This window comes from Hyperolius riggenbachi, chromosome 6 (assembly GCF_040937935.1).
Source record: "Hyperolius riggenbachi isolate aHypRig1 chromosome 6, aHypRig1.pri, whole genome shotgun sequence".
NCBI lineage: Eukaryota > Metazoa > Chordata > Amphibia > Anura > Hyperoliidae > Hyperolius > Hyperolius riggenbachi.
In genome coordinates this window covers 170,649,576-170,671,935 of record NC_090651.1, presented here as the reverse complement: position 1 = coordinate 170,671,935, position 22,360 = coordinate 170,649,576, and the positions used below count along the sequence as shown (strand labels likewise).

Here is a 22,360-nt window from a genome sequence, read left to right as displayed (position 1 = left end):
TATAAATATATATATATAAATATATATATATATATATATATATATATATATATATATATATATAGGCAGTGTGGATATATTACCAGATGGTTCAATAACAAAAGCTGACACATGGGATAGCAGTACAGGAAAAACGGGGTGGACTATACAAAAGCTGTTATACATCAAAATAAGACATTTTTACATTCCAAGTAGTAGAAAAGAAAAAAATCCACAACATTAAAACAGAGGAAGTCATGTTACGGTTTAAAGTAAGGGAAATAATGCACTGTGCATCGAAGCCAAGGAAGAAGAAGAGGTCAGGAGGCTGGCCCAGCCACTGAAAATATATTCTTTGCAATAATTATAATAATAATAATATTATCAACAACAATATTAATATATGCCCCTCCCCACACTCTGCGGGTCATTATAATCGAACACAGCGTCTCAAGAATTTAAAAAGAAAATATATTTATATATATATATATATATATATATATATATATATATATATATATATATATATATATATATATATATATTATAACATTATGAAAAAAAAAATCTGAAAAATATTCACAAATCCTAAATTCCCTCCCACCCTTCCAAATCCCCCCCCCCCCCCAAAAAAAAAAGAATCACAGCTGTTCTTTAGTATAAAAAGTCAGTCTGAGAAGAAAATAAAGTTTTTTTTCATTTGTTGTTTTTTTTTATCCAGATTTGTTATAGTCTTTACTCCCAAAGAAAGAAGAATCAAGATGTTGGACTCCTTTCATCCAAACTACTCTTAGTGAATGTCTAGTGTACTCTGTGGATGGTTAGAATTAAGGTCCGAGTTGTCAGCACTCAAAGCCAAGTCTGATACGCCCCCTCCATGAAGTCCTGACAACTGAGACAACATTGCTGTGGGATCTGGGCTCCCATAATGTCCTTGATCCATAGGGTTCCCTTGTCCAACTACCATGCTTGGATGAGGAGAACTTGTCTGTGGAGAAACAGTGTGCGGAGAGGGTTGAGGCTGCATGCGCGGGGATGGACTAGAGTGGGAAGGTTGAGACTGGGGACGTGGAGACGGCACTGGCTGAGGGGAACGCACTTGATTGCTTAATGAAGGTGGCAGCTGCTGGCCCTGCAGGTGAGGGGACTGAGCAGGACCTGGCAACATATGTTGCTGTGGACTCATGGGATTTTGCTGTGCTGGGGATCCCATCTGCTGGTGCAGGAGGCGCTGCTGGAAGGTCTGCAAGCTGCTGCTTGCATCACTAGACATTCCTTGTGGTAACTGACTCATCTGTCCAATGCTACCTTGCATCTGCATATGATGCTGAAATCGTTGTTGTGTATATCCACTCATAACCTGATGTTGCTGAAATTGGTTATGGTTTATCATCCCAGGAGATCCCTGCTGCTGCTGCTGTTGTTGTTGTTGCTGCTGCATCATTTGACGTCTAATCAAAAGCTCACGGAACTGAGGGGATATACCAGCATGGTTCATATTGATCGGCTGGCCCTGTGAATTCAATCCTGCTATGGTCTGTTGAGATGGTGGGGGTTGCTGAGGAGACTGCTGAGGGGCTTGTGGCTGCTGGGTTCGCGGTCCTACTGCCTGCATAGGACTCATACCTTGCATGTTTGCATTGGGATGCATGACTTGTGGTAGATTTCCTTGGGGGGGCATCCCTGGTATATTGCCAGCACCCTGTGAACCTTGGGTGCTGGCATATTTAGCTGCCCTTTGCTTGATAAAGGCAGCTAACAGCTGGGGATTAGAGTGCAGGATATTAAGCACCTGTTGTTGCTGCATTGGGGAACTAGGGGAACGCAAGGTACGGAGAAGATTATGCAGTGCAGCATGGGGCAAAGAACCTTGTTTTGCCTGGCCCGTTCCAGACACTTGTCCGATACCCGCCTGGGGGTTAATATTCATTTGTTGTGCCTGCGGTACAGGCATTATAGGGGGTCTCTGCATGTTAGGCTGCATGACTTGTGATTGAGAAAGTCCGCTCTGTACCCATGGTGGCTGTGGTGGTAATGTTGGTTGCTGAGGCTGTGACATGCCTGAAGGCCCCATGCCAGAATCCATGAGAATTGGTCCTCGAGGTCCTTGTTGTGTACTTATTCCTGTAGACTGCATGGCAGTCATGGGCTGCATTTGGTGTGAGTTCATCATCGGACGTGGGAAAATTTGTGATTTTGCCATTTGCCTTTGAGTCTCTGCGGCCCTTTGAATTTGCATGGCCACCTCCACAGCAGCTGGAGGGGGACCAGAGTGCTGGACAGAGCCACCCAGTGGTGGTGTAGGAGGTGTTACCTGCCCCACTGCCTTGCCCTGTGACATACTATTAGAAGATTGAGCACGCTGCATACCATATGGTGGTATGTTACTAGGAGGAGCTTGCTGAGGCTGTAAAGATGGTTGTGATTGGGGCTGGGGAGTCTGCGATGTAGGGGGTTGCTGCCCAGTTGGTGTTGTTGGACCAGCTGAATTTGGGGAAGGAAGACCTTGTTGAGGACCTACTATACCTGTCCTCTGCTGCATACTAGCCATACGCCTGCGCAACATTTGGGCTTGTTGAAGTCTGTGTTGCAACTGCTGCTGCCGAAGCTTGTGTTTTATGTTCAAACAGAACGGCACAGGACACTTGTTCTCTTGGCAGTGTTTGGCATGATAGCAACAAAGTGCTATGAGTTGCTTGCAGATTGGACATCCTCCATTTGTCTTGCGTTTACAGCCCTTTGTATGCTGTACCACTCTCTTCATCTTCTGGCAAGATGGCAGTGAGCAGTTTGCATTGCGACACTGGCAAGCATGAACCAGGGACTGGATACAACGCTGAATACTTAGCCTTCGAGAATCTCCAGGGCTTTGTGTTGCTGTTGCCTGCTGGTTGCTACTCTCGTCATCCAAACCAAGACCAAGTTTTTCCATTTTATGTTCATGGGTTTTCGTACTGTAACATGTGATGCACAAGTCATAATCCTAAACAGAGGGGGGGGGAAAAAAAAAAAAGTGGAGCATTAGAAAAATACAAACAAAAAAAGCATAGAGATAATAGTCCATGTCAATACAAAAGGCAATTACACGAAGTTCAAAATTCTCACTGCGTTTTACATATAACCCTGATTTCAACGCAAGGCTGTCTTCTCACTAGACCACAGCAGATTCGATGCATTATCTGCTGTTACCACTTCATTGTTCTCACGGTAACGGAGAACAATTTACACAGTCAGTTGGGTTGAAAAAACAAAACAAAAAAAAAAAACATTATCCCAATGAATTGAACCAGAACATATAGTACTAGTACAAAACTAGAGGTGTAGGTGTGTGTGTGTCCGTGTGTGTCCAGAGGAAGGCAAGGCAAAAAGCCCTTACAAGGGACCAATTGCCCTGAAATTTTTTTTTTATCCTGATTCCAGGTAGCAATCAGATAAAATCCCTGGATCAATATTGCTGGGGATTACCTAGTACTTCTAGTCATGGATGTCTTTCAATAGAAGGAAAGCATCCAAGAGCCCTTTAACCTCCTTGGCGGTATGATTCTTTCCAGATTTCATAGACTAAACAGTACAATTTGTTTTTGCACTCTTATGCTGGAAATACGCAATGAGTTTATCTTGGCAGATTTACTTTCCGATCGATTTCCATTCACTTCTATGAGAAAATCGTTAGATTTTAATCATAGACACGATCAAAATCAGATCGGACCTGTCGGATATTATCTATCCAGCCATCTATCTGCCCCAAAAAAACGCATGGTGTATTCCCAGCATTAGACCCTAAACTCTGGAAAAAATTACACCCAGGAGAGATTTTCTGCAGCCCCTACTCAGAACTCGCTGGGATCCAGCAATGTATTTCTTCCTCCTGTCCTCTGGGTGATGCCCTCTCTAAGGTGAAATCGCTTTCTGTCACGTGACAGACTGATCTCACCAGAGGGGATGGAAAGGCTCAGAGGACACGGAGGAGATGGTCCAGAACCTGGGGATGCAAGTATGAAGTGCTGATCCGCTGCATTAGCCTTAACGATTTTCTGCGATAATATATTGAACATTATAAGTATTCAAAGTAAAGAACCCCTGAATAGGTGTCCTCCATACACAGGTCATGCCCCCCATACTATCTATTCTATTCTATGACATGTTTGATTCCGGCCTGGTGTGTTAAGTAAAGTTGTGTAGTAAGAGCCATTGAGCTCTGTTAACAATGGACATCAGAACATGTCTGAAAGGATCCTATGGTTAACACAGAATCTTTCGACATGCCGGACTAGTAAGTTGTAGAAAATGGTGCAATTTGCCTTCTAGTGTGAATCTAGCCTAGGTGAATTATAGGGTAAATTCACACATTAATGGCCTTAGAAAATCTGTTTTGGGTCTTAAATCAAAGCTCAGATAATAGTGTGTGCTACTAATGGTAAAAAGAACATTTCAGCATTCTCACTTTTATTTTCAGTTTAAAGCACACCTGAAGTCAGCGGGATATATGGAAGCTAACATATTTATTAAATAAAAATTGAGCACTGGAACTTAGTCGCAGGCCAACCTCAATGTCTACTGGCCACCTTCCTCCCTTATTAAGTTCCCCGGTATTTAATTGCCCCCCCCCCCTCCTCCAAACCCTACACAGTTCCCCGGTGTCTAGTGGTCCTCCTCCTTCCCCATACAATTCCCTGGTGTCTAGTGGCCTCTCACTCCCCTATACAGTTCCCCGGTGTCTAGTGGCCACTCACTCCCCTATACAGTTCCCCGGTGTCTAGTGTCCCGACTCGCTTCTCTATACAGTTCCCTGATGTCTAGTGGTCCTCCCTCCCCTATAAAGTTCCCTGTTGTCTAGTGGCCCCATACCACCCCTATACAGATCCCTGGTGCTAAGTGCTATCCCTCTCCCTCCCCCAATATGGCTTCACCACCAATATAGCTTCCCTGGTGGTCTAGAGTGGGCCAAACAAAATGCAAAGTAGGAAAGAACCACTTGGGGCAAAATGTAATGGCTGAGGGCCAGATTTTGACATGCACGTTTTAAACAATGCTCATTGTCTAGCTGTCCTGCTGATCCTCTGCCTCTAATCCTTTAAGCCATAGACCCTGAACAAGCATGCAGATCACGTGTTACTGCAGTGATTAGATTAGCTGCATGCTTAATTCAGGTGTGTGATGCCAGGAAGATCAGCAGGACTGCCAGGCAACTGGGATTGTTTAAAAGGAAATAAATAGGACGGCCTTTATATATGTCTCTCACTTCATATGTTCTTTAATGACTGAATTTTTAAAGGTAGCCATACAGCTAGCGATGATGGGCAGATTTGACAAAGAGAAATCTCTCTCTGATCATATCGTATTAGAGAGTTCTGTCTGCTGCCCACACACCGCAAGCCGATTACCAACCAATTTCAGCATGAAATCTCTTGTGCAAAGAATGAGCCCGCCGATGTTCCCCTAATGTATAAATATGCATATGTGCATTTATACATTACCTGTCCTGTGTCACGGTGCCTGCCTTTTGAATCCGCTGCTTTTCCATAAGCCCTATACGTGCGGCCGTATAGAACTAACAGAAGAGCGGCGGATTTGGAGAACAGCGGCGCACTAGGGGAACAGATGGGGGTTTTGTTGCAGTGGTCCCGACATCATTCACCATTACTGCTGCGCACCCAATCGACCGCAATGACCCACAATTTTGCAGCTTGTCTGACCGACCTGAAATTGTGCGCGTTGCCAATCGGGCATGCAGTTGTCGACACATTTTCATCCGATTCGATAAATATCGAATTGGATGGTCGACCAGCTGCCAAGTCGATAGTTGTATGGGTACCTTAAGACTCAATTCGAAACAGCTGTTGTGGTAGTCTGCTTTAAAATCAGCCTCATTCAGCTGCAAAACGAATGAAATAGCCATTTGAACTTTACAACCCTGCTTTGTTATCAGCAGAATTTCCTCAGCCAGATACAAATGTTTTGACTTCTGAGAGCTGGGCTAAAAAATTTTTTCTTTAAACACTTGCAATACAAAATTAATTAAGCAAGCTGGAGGTTTGCGATGCATATATATTGATACTTACCTCTGGAGGCTACCCCAGTAGTCCTCTGCAGACCCCTTCCACCACTCGGAACCCCAAAGTGGGGCCTCTGCATGCATGCACAGTACCACTGTCCCGCTCCAGCGGAAATAGCCGAACCCTATTGGGTCCATGCTACTGCACAGGCTACTCATGCTTGTGCAGTACCGCAGACCCATCCAGCCCGACAAAACAGAGCTAGCATGCATGAGCAAGGCCCCAATTTGCATTGACAAGAAGACTTTCAGGGGGGGGGGGGGGGGGGGTTCCAATGCTGGAAGGGGGCTGCGGAGGACAAGGGAAGCATTTTAAGGATCCAGAAGCTTGCCCCTCCCGAGGTAAGTACCTAAAGTAAGTAACCCAGGGCATCCCCTACCCCCAGTCACTTTTTTTCACTACAGGTTCCCTTTAGAAATAATCTCAGACAACTTCTCTAGTAAGACTAGTACACTATGTACCCATGTTTAACTCATGTCAGTTTAGGTAAGCTGTAGGTTAAAGCTCAGTAAATCTTTGCAGAGAATCAAGTCTCAAAGATTCTGTACTGAACTTTATTTACATGTGAGATTGCCCCAGGAGTGTCATCCTACTTTCCAATATCCCTGATCCACATGACTTGTGTTATTTTAAACTACCTTGTGCAATTGCAACCACATGGCTTATAGAGCATACTCACCCCCCCCCCCCCCCCCCCTATAAACTGGTGTACTATGTGGACATAAAAAAAGATCAACATAATGAACAAAGTAGTAGACGGAAATGAACGTCATAATTTAGAGGGAAAAAAAGCAGCAATCTAATGACAGATCTCATACCTCACACACTGTGCAGTGCCATCGAGTCTCAACATGGTGTTTGCATTCATTGCAGGTGTAGACAAATCGGTCCTGACTTTGGGTATGAAGCTCCACTAACATACACATTGTAGACCATTTGGCTCTACGGAGAGATGAGAATTCCAAATGCTTGTCCCTAGCAAGTGTTAAAAAAGCATCACGTCCATCCATAAGATCACAAGGGATTAGTGGATCTGGTTCCACAATGGGGGGAAGAGAGTTGGCAGAAGGCCCAGCAATTAATCGGATAACAAAGAAGACCTGCAAGTAGGAAAGAATTTTTAAATTACTTAAATTGACAGAGTTAAAACTGAAGTGATCATAGTACAGGGTGGTGCACTGAAGACTGCCCAGCTGCATGCTATGAGTATACAAGCAAAGTAATGGTAACTTTTTCATACAGCAACAAACGCAGGCGACGCCGCCTTAAAAACAAAAGCTGGGGATTGTAAGAATCATAAATACTAAGCTGATTTGAATCAGAAAATACAATTTATGCAGGTTGTAGGAGGAGTCAATAAAACTTAACTTTTAATACATTGCTAAAACCAGGTGCTGGCTATACTTCCTATTAAGATATTTGACATAAGAGGATAGTGGTGGTGGAGTCTGAATGCCAATAGGTCCACAATATTGTCAGGGGAAAAACATCATGACAATATTATAAACCTATTGGCCACTAAGGGCTCTTTCACGCTACAGGCAGTGGTAAAAGGCTAAAACGCTGCGTTTTGGCTGCAGGCGTTTTGAAGGCGTTTTAACACCAACACATTACTATCAATTGTAATGAGAAACTCCGCAGTCAGCCCTAAAAAGGCTCCTGGGAGCTTCAAAACGCAATGCTCCAAAATGCAGCGTTAAGTGTGAAAGGTAAAATGAAAGTCTATGGACTTTCATTTTACCTTGGAAAACGCCAACTATGGCCGTGGCATTAAAGAGACTCTGAAGCCTCTTAAATTTTTTTTTTTTTTTAAACAATCCTGCTTAATACATTAGCCCTACCTAAACCGCCGCATTCCCGCGGCTGTAAACTATCTAACACCCCCCTAACCCACCCTCCCTCTCCCCCGCAAAATCCACGACTTTCTTGGTCGTGGATTTTGCTGCCCCTTTTCGCTTCCGTGTGAGGCAGGGCTATGAGCCACAGCCCTGACTCACACGCGTCTGTCAGCGGCGGATCTCCGCCTCTCCCCCGCCTCTCTCAGCAAAGGAAGACAGAGGGGCGGGGCTGAGGCGGCGATCCGCGCTGACAGACGCGTGTGAGACAGGGCTGCAGCTCATAGCCCTGCCTCACACGGAAGCGCTGCCCAGATCGCCCCCCTGGGATTTAGATAGCTTACAGCCACGGGAATGCAGCAATTTAGGTAGGACTAATGTATTAAGCAGGATTGTTAAAAAAGAAAAAAGGATTTTAAAGAGGCTTCAGGGTCTCTTTAAAACGCCGAAAAAGCCCTCTAGTGTGAAAGGGCCCTTAAGGGTGTTCAGACTCCTAGTCCCCCACTTTCAGGTTATGTAAAAAAAATCTTTATAGGCAGTATAGGCACAATATCTGCAATGATGATCATATTCTTGCTTTGGTGCTGTAACGAAGAATGCCGACGACATGAACACCATGCATTTCTGATTGAAGCCAATAAATTTCCTTATACTGCTTGCAGGCGTCTATGGTCTACATTATCTGCTATAAATGTGTAAATGTCAAGCTGATCCGAGACCAAGTGCGGTCATTGGATCGCTGGTGCCAATGGTAACCAAGGACCCCACTATACCAAATATTACAGGGAAGACACAAAGTTTAGAGCAAGAGGTGCACTGTGACTTGCCAGCGTCTGCCTGTAAATTGGTGCTCATGACAGGCAGCTGAACCAGTCTTTCACGCACCACCGGATTTTTTTTATTTATTTTTTATTTTTTTGCAGTATAACTGTACAAACCATTGAAACTATAAACATATGATACAAATGTAAAAAAATAATTAAATGTGTATGCAAGCCAGAAATATTAGCATCTTATATACCATCTGCGTTACTGGTATGAACTAATGACTATCAAAAGGCATATCAGGTCTGCTGCAATTATATCAAGCGAACACCGCAAATGCAGCTCAGGAGACTTGGGCGCAGCCGGCACCACGATAGACCGTAATAGGAATTACGGCTATAGCGGCGCACAGTCAGTAACTTCTGCGTCGTCAGAAGACGGAACTGAAGTTACTCTGAAAACACTAATTCGGCCTCCAGCAATAGCTGGAACCCGAATTACATCATTCCCCACTATCCACGTGGACCTAGAGGGGGAATAGTATGTTACGCCGCCGGGAACTTGTGCAGCAGCAGGATAAGCCATATACCGGCTGTATCCTGTGCCCAAGTCTCCCGGTGGCGAATTCCCTCGGACGCAAATGAATTACTTTTGTGGCAGCGGAATGTTACGTTTGTTAAAGCGGTCCTTTAAGTTAGCTGTATATTAACCAATTCCCTACCACAGGTTTTTTTCGATTCATTCGGTAATACATTTATTGCTACTTATCACACTGAAATGATCTATATATTTTTTTTTGCGGGACAAACTAGGCTTTCTTTTGGCAGTACATTTTAGCTAAGAATTATATTTTATATGTATATAATTTTATTTATATTTTATTATTTTTTGTGCATTTAACAGGGAAGAAGCAGGATTTTTTTTTTACCATTTCTCAGATTTCAGCCATTGTAGTTGTAAATGTAAAATGTGCTATTGTAGATAAAACAGACATGTTTTATTTGCCCATTTGTCCCGGTTATTACAACGTTTAAATTGTGTCCCTAGAACAATGTATGGCGATAATATTACATTTTGAGGTAGGGGAGGAAGGAGTTATATAATGAAAATGTATTCGATTTTTCTATGGGAAAGTGTAATGGTGTATTTGGATGTAGTTGTACTTTTTGGCCACAAGATGGTGGCTAAACTAACTCCATGTTTTAAAAATAGAACACAGAACCAAGTGTTTAAACGTTTACAGGTGTTTATATACAGGGACGTAAATAATAGTTGATATTGGCACAAACAAATTTGGTCATTTTTGGAAAAAAAAACAGGTCTGTGGCACCAGCAGCGTTCTCATTAAAGTGTACCTGAAGGGGAAAAAAGTGCCCCTAGTGAGTACTTAAGTCAGGAATGGGAAGCCTCTGGACCCTAAAGAGGCTTCTCCAGTCATCCTCACCTGAAGGGACCCCACACTGCGACCCACGAAGATCTGCCGACAAGTGCTCGTCAACATTGCACACAGGACAGTAGCGGCTTTCCAATGGGCTCCTGTGGAAATAGCTGAGCCTGATCAGGCTGCTCTACTGAACTGCTTTTACTTTAAAATATGCAACTAAACTTGTGCATAAGTATGAGGACAAACAAATGTGTTACAAGGAATTAGCAGTCAGGTTGGTTGGGTGTCGCTAGAAATTTGGCATCCTAGATCTTTAGGCATAGTCACAGGGCTCCTATACCCACTCTAGATTTTAACCCAAGGCAGTCTTCATCGGCCTTCCCGGCAAAGTGTAATCCAGCGTGTGTATTTAGAGCTTAAAGTTGCAACGTGTGACAAACGTGTACATACAGTGCAAAACACATTACCGTAATAACCAGGCTTTTTCTTTTACTGCCTGAAAGAGTTTATATTCAGGCATGCATGTGACAGCTTCTCGTCAGACCCCCTGGAATTATAGCAATCTGTATCCCTTGCAGATAAAGGATTACAGCCATAAAACTTTTCCTGCCAGAATACGTCTGCAAGCAGGGGATAGGCCAACAGTTCATGTATTTGAAACCTTGGACACTTAGAAAGCTATTGAGCAGAGACCATAAAAAAATTACTTTGTTGATGTTTAAATATTTAGAAAAAAACAAAGGTCTAAAAAGCCATTTTTAGGAAAGGCAGGATAAAAACAATGGTTTGTCTCATCAATTGATTTCCTGGTCCTGGAAGTTAGTAGGTAAGAGTTAAAGCCGAGACACATGCTAGAGTGTTCTTAGCCAAGGTGGACAGTTGGGGCAGCCGCTGTCAAGAATCTAACACGTGCACAGCTGCATGGGCTGCTGTCCCTCCAACCATAGCATCAGCATACCTTGTGGGGCTGTAGTCTCATGATGCATCTCATGACGGCACTCAGCCTCAAATTCTTACTGAGTCTCAATCCCTGAATGTCACAATCTTTATGCCAGTGTATACTGCACTTTTATAAGTTTAAACTGTATCCTGTGTGCAGCATTTGAGGAATTAGAAGATAAGTGGATGAGTTACATAGAAGGTTTAACAATGGACTGGAATAACGCTGTACTGCAAGTAGGTCAAAAAGCAGGGTGTTGCAGTAGTCAAGTTAGGATATGATAATTGCTTTCACTACCAATTTAGTTGCATCTTGTGAAAGAAAATAGCCTATGCAAGAGAAGTATTTTAGCCAGAAATGACAGGAGGCAATTGGTGTGGTAAGGGATGAGATGCAACTCAGTAAAATGCAATTCTACTATTATGTTCTCAGGTGCACAGCATCACTGTCTTTAAACTCACCTCTTTATGCTTTTCCATTGTTGCATACAATTTCTGTGACAAGTCGTTGGAAACGTTTGGCATCCCTGGTTTCTTCTTGTTACCTCGACTAAGACTGCTCTTGTTTTTACTGGTCTTTTTGTTGTTTTTCTTCTTGGCATTTTTGCTGTCACCTTTCCCAACCTGCTATGGATAAAACCGTGAGAAAAAGTTTTATTAACAGGAATTCATATGTTCTAAAGGAACACTTCAGCCATCTAAAACCTGTCCTAACAAAGCAAGAATTACAATAACTTGCAAAACTTACAGCGGACCTGAACTCAGAACATCCTCTGTGCTCTTAAAGATAAGCAACAGCATAATAACCTTTAAACAAAAAACATTTCTTTGTTACAGCAGATATAAATCCTACAATAACTCTGCACTGTTTCTACTTCCTGATACATGTAAGCAGACATATTGGTAAAGGGAACCTGAAGCGAGTAAAATTATTTAAAATAAACACATGACGTAGCTGCAAATGAATATTACATACTAACCTCACTGTTAGTTTTTCTCAGAAGCTCATTTCCTTCTCAAAGTGATCCCTTCCAGTTCTGACAGTATTTTGTCAGACCTGAAACATACCAGTTACTGTCAGTTATATATCAGCAGCTGTCAGTTACAACTGAATGTGCAAGGTAATGTCCATGTTTCCCTATGGCTCAAGTGTGTGATATTACAGTTTAACAGTGTCTGACCAGGAAGCTGTTGTGGGGTAATGGCCATTTTTAAAATAGAGGACAGAGAATTCCATTGATCACAGTGGAAAAATGGGACGCAGGAAAGGAGAAAGATTGATGAGTAGACTACACAGGAGGTAAGTATGACTTGTGTATGGTTATTTTGACTTTTTATTTTCAATTCAGGTTCACTTAAACATCCTGTGCTTTCAAATGGGCTTATCTGCCACCTCTGCCATAGCAGTCATGTGACAAAGGAGAGAGAAATTACAATTTGTGATTGGCCACGGATGAGGGGTAATTAGACAACTAATTACATACAGGCTGCATTTCACTCAGTTTTCCTTCTGCCCTGTGCAAGAGCTCAGGTCCACTTTAAAAGCCCAATTCCAGATAAGAAAAAAAATTGTATACACCTTGACACTTTCCCTAACATACCACATATACATCAGTTGTAATAAAGCAGTAATATTTCTTTGCTGATCAATAATCCAACTGGATACATGGTTACAGTTTCCTTACTCTTAATTCAAATGTCATCCAAGATGCAGGATTAGGTGAAGCTGCTGAACTCTGTCTGTATACTGAGAAATAGTGACTGTCAAATCTAGGACTCATGTGCATTTGATTTGTTCTATCAGCTAATTGATTTGCAAAGCTCTGAATTGCTGTGATCACAACCTGCTTTAGCACATGATCATGACTGGCAAATCAGAGACTTGCATATCTATGCAAGGAAGAACCCAAACCACTCTGAGCCATGAATAATTCATTGTATGCTTCTACTTCGGGATTGTTGATATAGTGAGTTGGCGTCGGTTGAGTCACTTTTTTTGTCATACTTTTTTTTTTTTATTGATTTTCAAGAAGACATAACAAGATGCAGTATGCTAAAAGCAAAAAACCATATAACAGTATATAGCAAGAGTATTTGGTAAGATTACAGCTTAGGTGATATTGTATAAAAAGTTCTAAGGTTTAGTAGATTGCATCGTTAGTACCTTTGTATTATAGAAAAGAGAGAGTACAATTATAGTTTATCAATCAGATAACAACATAGTAGTGGTTAGATAATACAACTTGTTTATCCTGCTATTGTGGACTTTAGGATTTACTATATATGCTTAGTTTGGTTGAATCACATTTTTTTAACTTGCATATCATCAGACCAAACAAATTTTTTCTTTCTCCATGAGTTCTCCTAGACATGACCATCACTAATGAGTAATAACCCTCTGTTTCCAGTTACTCAGCTTCCATGTTTCTTTGCAATGAAACAGCATAATGTCTAAAGTTTTATACAGATGCTGGATAACTGTCATTTAAAATAACTGTTGATGATCATCTCCAGTGATAGGTTTAGGAATGATCTCCGATCATCAGGAAATACATTTAACTGGCCCAGTTGCAAGTTGCATATCACATATCATTTGCATTAAAATGTGCATGCAAGCCTGAAAGGATACCCGAGGTGACATGTGACATGATGAGATAGACATGTGTATGTACAGTGCCAAGCAGACAAATAACTATGCTGTGTTCCTTTTCTTGTTCCTCTGCCTGAAAGAGTTAAAGCGGTATTGTCACCATAAACATCAAATTTCAACAGCAACTGGTCTGATTGTATTAAGTGATAAAGATGCTAATCCTGCATTCAAAAAACTTTTTCTGCTGTTATGGTTTGGAGTTATCACATACTTTAGGAGCACTGGCCCTAGCGCCAAACAGTGCCAAAAAGTTGAATGCTGGGAGTTCTTTTTATCTATAATATATTCCTCCTCTTCCATTTATTTCCCTGCCTAGCTGATCACTTGTGTTTACAAGCAAGGCTGAGGTGACTCAGTGATTGGATGTGTAAATAAAAAGAAAAAACTCTGGGAGGAGGGCAGCTAATGAATACACAATGAGCAAGGGAAAGGGGGGGGGGGGGAGGATTTTCTGCTTTTACTTTGTAAAATTCACAGGAATCACTACATGGATAGCACAATTAATCTGTTATGTAAGTAGAACTAGTATTTATCTACTTATATATGTGTTTTTTATTTCTAGGTTAGCACGGGTGTCGCTTGTTCTTTAAATATCAGGTATGTAAGTGGCTGACTCAGTCCTGACTCAGACAGTTAGTGACTACAGTGTGACCCTCACTGATAATTACAACTATCACTTTTCCAGCAGAAAATGGCTTTTAAAAGCAGGAAAGAGATAAAACGGGTCAATAGTTCATAGATTTTTAGCTCTAGCATACTTCAATGCATGTGCCATTGAGCAAAAACAAAACAGTAAAAACTTAAAAAGTAGATTTAACCACTTCATCCCAAAGGCGTTTTTACCTTAACGGACAAAAGCGATTTTCACCTTTCAGTGCTCATCCCTTTCATTTGCCAATAGCTTAATCACTACTAATCACAATGAAATGATCTATATCTTGTTTTTTTCACTACCAATTGTGCCTGCACAGTCCGCTCCGGCCCACGTGGCAGTGATCGACAGCGTCGCTCGCGCAGGCGCAGTACAGAGTGGCCTGGAGGTCGCTCTGACGTCATCGCCGAGGACCAGGACAGACCTGCGGCGAACGGCTGCGGGCAGAGCTGCGGCGAGGGACGTCCTGGGAGCTTGGAGCTGGAGGAAGCCCCCGGTAAGTACCACTTATTTTAGCCTTTTTCCCCTGATGATTCCTTTAAAGCAGGATTTTAATTCACAGAGAGGAATGTAAGTTTAAAAAGTGTTAGGAGTTATCGCCTGGCCTGTTACTATAGACTGCAATGTAAAGTAAAGCATTCTGAGCTTTATTTTTTACAAGATTATGAAGAAAGGGACTCTGTATAGAGAGAAATATACACAGCAGGCACACAGAGAGGGAAGGAGAGACAGACACTAAGAAGATATATACACAGAGACAGACAGACACACACACACACACACACACACACGGGAACACCGACCCAGCCACACCCTCTCTCCTTCCCATGCTGTCATACACAGGCCATCTGTAATAGTCCTGGCAGGAGAAAGGATGGAGCTACATCTTGCCTGTGTGTGCTCCTCCCCTCCCTACTGCATTTGAGAATAACTAGGAGAGGTGATAACTGGTGTGATAAGACAACACTCTCGCTGTGAAAGCTTATCACAACATGTTTATAAGGCAAGCTTCTTTAGTGAATTTGCACTTAAAATACCAATCAATGTGTGGTCATAAGTTTTCACTTGCCTTATCACCAGCATTGCATTTGCAGGACAAGGAAAAGACTAGTGCCTCTATTCAGCCTGTATGCTTGCCCATTTACTGGTCTTCAGTAGAAACACACCGACAACAAATATGCAGCTATGGGAACACCAGATTTGTATACAGTACTTATGATTGGTGTGGTAGATCAGCAGAGAAGTCTGGTGAGCAGCATTTTTGAAAAGTAGTCACCAATAACCCCTCCCCACCCAGAAATATGTCTCTCCCTCCGGGTTTCCTTTATTTTTTTTTAATGCATTAACTTGATTAGTTGAAATCAAGAAAAAAAGGCTTACCTCAATACTTTCATTAACAGTATTCTCTTCTCTTTTTCTTTCTTCCTCTTCTTGTTCCAGTTCTTTGATACTCTCTTCAAGTACGTTTGGCCAAAAATCTCCTTCAAAGTAAGGAAGTTCCTTAGCACTTGTGAGCCTGTCTTCTGTTGCTTGCTTAAAAATGTCCTGTTCAAAAATGGAATAGGATATGAAAAACACACGAAACTAAATAAAAACAGAATATGTCCAAGCAAAATTAACTAATCACTGGGAACTTCACTGTCAAGCATGAGGAAAATATCCGCTAAACATGCTTCAGAAGAACTTGACATTATCTTTTTATTATCTCATTATCTCAATTCAGTCTTCATTTGAAAATCCTTTTAACCTCCATCCTAATGCAGACACATTTCAATTATGATCACTGGAAAGTGCTTTCAATTCAATAAAAATATAGCATCTATGCAGAGACAAATGGAAATGCAATTGTTTCCTTGAATGTGAGACAGAAAATTTAGATTTAATTGAATTACTGGTATGTAGCTTGTTTTAAAACATTCAGCACAATCATTTCAGAATTGTTTATTTGAGAACAACATATTTAACCACTTCACCTCCAAGGTTTTTTTCCCTGAAAAACCAGAGCAATGTTCACCTTTTAGCACTGCGTCCATTCACCTGCCAATAACTTTTTCAGTACTTATCACACTGAAATGATCTTTAGCTTGTTTTTTTCGCCACTAATTAGGCTTTCTTTGGGCAATACTTTTTGCTAATAATTATTTTATTCTAACTGCATTTTAATTGGAAAAATAAGAAAAAAAAATCTCCGTTTTCGGCCACTATAGTTTTAAATAGAACATTGTACTGTGGAAGAAACCCACACATTTTATTTGCCCATTTGTCCTGGTTATTGAAACATTTAAAATATTCCCCTAGTACAATGTATGGCGCCTTTATTTGGAAATAAAGGTGCATTTTTTTCAGTTTTGCATCCATCACTAATTACAAGCCCATAATTTAAAAAGTAACAGTAATATACCCTCTTGACATATTAAAACAGTTCAGTCCCTAAGGTAACTATTTATGTAATTTTTTTAATTATATTTTTTTATACAAAAGTTTTATTTGGGTAACTATGGGAGAGTGTGGGAGGTAAGGGGTTAATTTTAAATGTATGTATAGGTCTATTTATAAAAAAACAAATGTGTGTAGGTGTAATTTTACTACTTGGCTACAAGATGTCCTGCCGCATTACTGTCCTGTGTGTACTGTTAGTACGCGCACAGGATGTAATTCATGGACGCGTTACTTTCTGGTTTTTGTGAATGACTGTGGCATCTCATTGATGCCAGTGATTATTGACACGGAAACTTAGATCAATGAATGGGAACTGCGTTCTTATTCATGGACCTCCAGTCCAACGATCAGCGTAAAACGAGCGCAGGAGTGCGTAGCGGCAAGGGACTAGTATCTACGTCCCTAAGAGCTGTAAGGGGATTTTGCAGCGACGTAGATACTCGTCCCGGGGGAGGGTAAGTAGGCAAACATGAAAAGATCAACTGGGAAACTTAAGACACATATATGGCCTCAATTCACTAAGCTTTATCAAACACTTTATCAAACGTTTGATAATTTACCTCATGGGTAAAATCTAATTTTGAATTCACGAAGGTGTTATATATTTATTGAACATTTTATCGATAAAACATTTGATAAATATATAACACCTTAGTGAATTCAAAATTAGATTTTACCCATGAGGTAAATTATCAAATGTTTGATAAAGTGTTTGATAAAGCTTAGTGAATTGAGGCCTTTCTGTAGTGAATAATATGGATAAATGTTCTTGAATATCTTCTTTACCACTTATGTGGTTTGCAATGGTATATCTATATCACGCAGGACTTCAGTTCCTGCCCAGGGACGTTGATATTTGTCAATTACTGCAGATGGCCCCCGATTGCTCCCGTGCGGGTACTCATTGCTGCCCGTTTACAGGGGAGATGAATAAATGGGAATGCAGTCTAAGTCCCCGTGTCAATGATCGCCGGCATCAATGAGATGCCTGCGTCATAACTACCGGAATAACATGTCCATGCATTACTTCCTTTTTAGCGTACTTCTAGTACACGAATAGGAAATAATGTGCAAGGACATCTTGTGGTCAAATAGTAAAATTACACCTACTTTTTTTAAAAAATAAAAATACCCATTACATTTAAAATTAACCCCTTACCTCCCACCCTCTCCCATAGTTACCTAAATAAATGATATGCATATTTAAAAAAAAAAGGACAAAAAAATTACATTAGTTACCTTAGGGGCTGAACTTTTTTTTAATATGTCAAAAGGATATATTAATGTTATTGATGAAATTATGGGCTTGTGCTATAAAATATTGGCACTATACATTGTACTATGGAAATATTTATTGTTTTTAATGACTGGGACAAATGGGAAAATAAAATGTGGTGGTATTAATTACGGTAGCATGTAATTAAAAAAAAATAGAGGCTGAAAACTGAGAAATAATGAATGTTTTCATTTTTTTCTTATTTTTCCCCTTAAAGGGAACCTATACTGAGAGGGATATGGAGGTTTCCTTTTAAACAATACCATTTGCTTGGCAGACCTGCTGATCTCATTGGATGCAGTAGTGTCTGAATCACACACCTGAAACAAGCATGCAGCTAACCTGGTCTGACTTCAGTCAGAGCACCTAATCTGCATGCTTATTCAGGGGCTGTGGCTAAAAGTATTAGAGACACAGGATCAGCAGGAGAGTCAGGCAACTGGTATTTCAAAAGGAAACATCCATATCCTTCTCAGCTTAGGTTCCCTTTAAAATGCATTTAGAATAAAATGTACCACCCAAAGAAAGCCTAATTAGCAGTGGGGTACCACAGGGGTCTGTTCTGGGTCCAGTATCTTCAATTTATTTATTAATGACCTAGTAGATGCAGTAGTGAGCAATGTTGCTATTTTTGCAGATAATACAAAATTGGGCAGAATCATCATCTCTCAGGAAGATAGTGTCATATTGCAACAGGCTCTGAATAGGTTGGCTATATGGGCACATACATGGAAGATGAAATTCAATGTTGAAAAATGTAAAGTCATGCATTTTGGTCGTACCAATGGTCTAGCACCATTCAAAACAAATGGGATAGAGTTGGGGACATCAAACTTGGAGAAGGACTTAGGAGTACTCATCGACAACAAGTTAAATAATCGTACTCAATGCCAAGCCGCTGCAGCTAAAGCTAACAAAATTTTGGGATGCATTAAAAGGGAAATAAAAACTCGAGATGCTAGCATAATATTGCCCCTGTTTAACTCTCTAGTAAGGCCACATCTGGAATATGGAATTCAGTTCTGGGCACCACATTATAAAAAAGATATTGCAGTTTTAGAGCAGGTGCAGAGACGAGCAACAAAATTGATACGTGGGATGGAAGGTCTCACTTACCAAGAAAGGTTAGATAAACTGGGTTTATTTAGTCTAGAGAAAAGACGCCTTAGAGGGGATCTAGTTAACATGTATAAATACATCAGAGGGCAATATAATAGCTTGGCGGATGAGCTTTTTGTCCCTAGGCCTTCTCAAAGGACTAGAGGACATGATCTGCGCATTTAGGAAAAATGTTTCAGCCATTTATTTAGGAAAGGGTTCTTTACAGTAAGAGTGATTAAGATGTGGATTGCATTGCCACAGGAAGTCGTTATGGCAAACTCTATAGCTGCATTTAAAGGGGGCTTAGATGCTTTCCTTGCATTGAAAGACATCCATGGCTACAATTACTAGGTAATGCCTAATGATGTTGATCCAGGGATTTTATCTGATTGCCATCTGGAGTCGGAAAGGAATTTTTCCCTTTTGAGGCTAATTGGACCATGCCTTGTAAGGGTTTTTTTCACCTTCCTCTGGATCAACAGGGATATGTGAGGGAGTAGGCTGGTGCTGTACTTTATACTGGTTGAACTCGATGGACGTATGTCTTTTTTCAACCAAAATAACTATGTAACTATGGTGGCGAAATCGATCGTTCCATTGTGATAAGTAGTGATTAAGTTATAGGCGAATGAATAAGAGCAGCACTGAAAGGTGTTAATTGCTCTGGTACAGAAAGGGAAAACCCACTCAGTAGTAAAGTGGTTAAAGTGTACATGTGGCGGGGAGAAAGTTCCCCTTACCTCAGTAGAAGAAACAGTGTTATTAGTTGCCCGGGGTGGGGTTATTAGTTTCCGCCGGGGAGGTTTCTGCGTGAGAGCAGGGAGAGGTTAAGGTCATAGCCAAATATCCGCAAATATTACTAATTTCAAATTATCAATGAAGTAGTTGAATGACTGTAAATTCACCAATACTACTGTTATTTTATGCGCCCGTAAATTTTTTCGGTTTACACCGTGCCCAAATTTGCGAGCAGCGTTTTGAAATGTACGCGCTGGGACCCATGAACCTCTTTGACAAGGCGCAATGGATGGGGTGTCGGGACACCCTGGAAAGAAGAGGCAATAAAAATCGGGAGCCCAAATGGTGTACAATGTCAGTAACACTGAAAATAATATGATGATAAAAGGGCTACTCACAATGGTGGGTTGCTAGAGGCGAACCGACCACAGGAAGCAGGTGGAGATAATGAACCAGTCTCCGCTTGGGGTGTCCCAGACTGGGACTGGTGGTGGTCGCTTCTTCTTTAAAAGACAACGGTTTCAAACATGGTCCCGTTTTTGAACCTCGCCAACAGATGTGTGGGGGTGACTAAGCCCAATTAGGGTAAAGAAGAGCCCAGGGGTTTATAAAACGGAGTTAAAAACAGTAGAAACGATAAGTGAGGTGGCTTACCTCAATAAGGACATTCTCATAGGAAAAAGATAATTATATTTTTGCACAGGCAATGCGTTTCACGGGTCTAAGCCCGCCTCCTCAGGCCAACAAGAGTGCCAGAGTATGTAGAGCCAGTATGCATGAAGTGCTCCATGCATACTGGCTCTACATACCCTGGCACTCTTCTTGGCCTGAGGAGGCGGGCTTAGACCTGTGAAACGCGTTGCCGTGCAAAAATAAAATTCTCTTATTCCTATAAGAATGTCCTTATTGAGGTAAGCCACCTCATTTATTGTTTTGAACTCCGTTTTATAAACCCCTGTGCACTTTACCCTCATTGCTCTTTGACAAGGGCTTGTTGAGCGCTGTGTGTGGCTGTGCTCATGTCTAAACGAACATGGCCACACTGTGCCTCGAGTTTGTACAGTAGCACAGGGCAGCTCAGGCTCGACAGAAAAATCCAAGCCTGAACAGTTTCCTGCTGCAATGCAGGTACAAAGAAGACCGTGCAGTGTGGCCGCGTTCGTTAATGGACGTCCAGAGGGTCACTGCGTCCAGCGATGGTCACAAGAAGGACATGGGAAGGAGGATCCAGAGGCTTCCCTCTACTGAGTTAAGTACCCGACTCTCCCCTTTGAATATTAGAAGTTTGTTTTAACCACTTAACGACCAGCCAACGCAGATAGGCGGCGGCTGGTCGCAGTGGTATTTCCATGGGAGGGAGTCTCCGTGAACAGCCTGCGAGCCTCCAATCGCGGCTCGCAGGCGAAATGTTAACACCTAGGGAAGAAATCCCCGGTGTTTACGTCGCACGGCACTGCTGTCACAGCAGTGCTGTAAAGGAGATCGGCGATCCCCAGCCTCTGATTGGCCGGGGATCGCAGCCGTCTGATAGGCTGAAGCCTATCAGAGGCGGTACAGGACGGATCGCCGTCCTGTACCGCCCACAGTAATGAGGAGAGGGAGGGCGGAATAGCGATGCGGATGGGGGGCTTTGAGGAGCAGTGTGGCAGGCAGCGGCGGCGATCAGGCCCCCCCCCCCAGCAGGACATCCCCCTAGTGGGAAAAAAAGGGGGGGGGGCTAGTCTGATCGCCCTGCCTGCCACACGATCTGTGCTGGGGGCTGAAGAGCCCACCCAGCACAGATGAATGAAAATTACTGCGGTCTTTATGTGGTTAATATTGTGTGTGAACTATGATGTGTGAAAACATTAGTTCTAACCATTGATATATTGTATTGCCAAGTTGATTGCGTAAATAAAAGGTACCTGAAATGGTAAGACCGTGCTAAGCCTGTGCACTGCTTTTTTTAACCATAGGTTAAGATTCCATAGTCTGCAGCTGTTCTGCTTCCAACTGCACAATGCTCAGTAAAAGGACATTTTTTTTTTTAATATAAACATCGGGGGAGCTGCAGAGGTGCACATTATTTACTGGTGAAACGCTGCCCACATTAAGATTATTTTCTCCTGAAACATTGCTGCATTGCGATTATTTTCATGGGGGAGAGGTACAGGTTTTCTCGTCTGGAATGACAAAATGGCACAGGTGCCCCTGCAACTGGTTCCCAGTAAGTGCAGTAAAGGCTCCTGGAACAGGGCATCAGAAAACTGCTATGGAGTCTTCCCTTATAGGCAAAGAACAGGAAGCAGGCTAAAAGTTCCTTTTTTTTTTTTCAACATGGAACAACTAGTGCTAATGACAAATACTAACCACAGAAATGGACATTAAGTTGGTCATGCAACAATAAGTAGCACAAAATAAATGATTGCTATCCTTCTGAAAGGTCCAGTGATTTTATTTATCAGGATTAACATCTCACACCAAGTAACTATATGCCATTATTGATGCATTCCACACCTATTGTTTTGGCTAGTGGTACTTATCTTTATGAATGTATATTTGGTATG

General features: G+C 41.8%; 1 protein-coding gene across 1 annotated transcript in view; it reads right to left on the bottom strand.

Moving 5' to 3' along the window:
- Window positions 1–663: 663 nt before the first annotated feature.
- EP300 (E1A binding protein p300) overlaps window positions 664–22,360 on the bottom strand; it is a 264,101-nt gene continuing 242,404 nt past the window's right edge. Inside the window, exons 26-29 of the mRNA XM_068242112.1 lie at window positions 15,641–15,805; window positions 11,421–11,585; window positions 6,854–7,135; window positions 664–2,962 (exon numbers count right to left, since the gene is read on the bottom strand). Of these exons, the coding sequence (XP_068098213.1) occupies window positions 770–2,962; window positions 6,854–7,135; window positions 11,421–11,585; window positions 15,641–15,805 (2,805 nt within the window). The 3' untranslated portion in view covers window positions 664–769. The remainder of the gene's footprint in view (window positions 2,963–6,853; window positions 7,136–11,420; window positions 11,586–15,640; window positions 15,806–22,360) is intronic.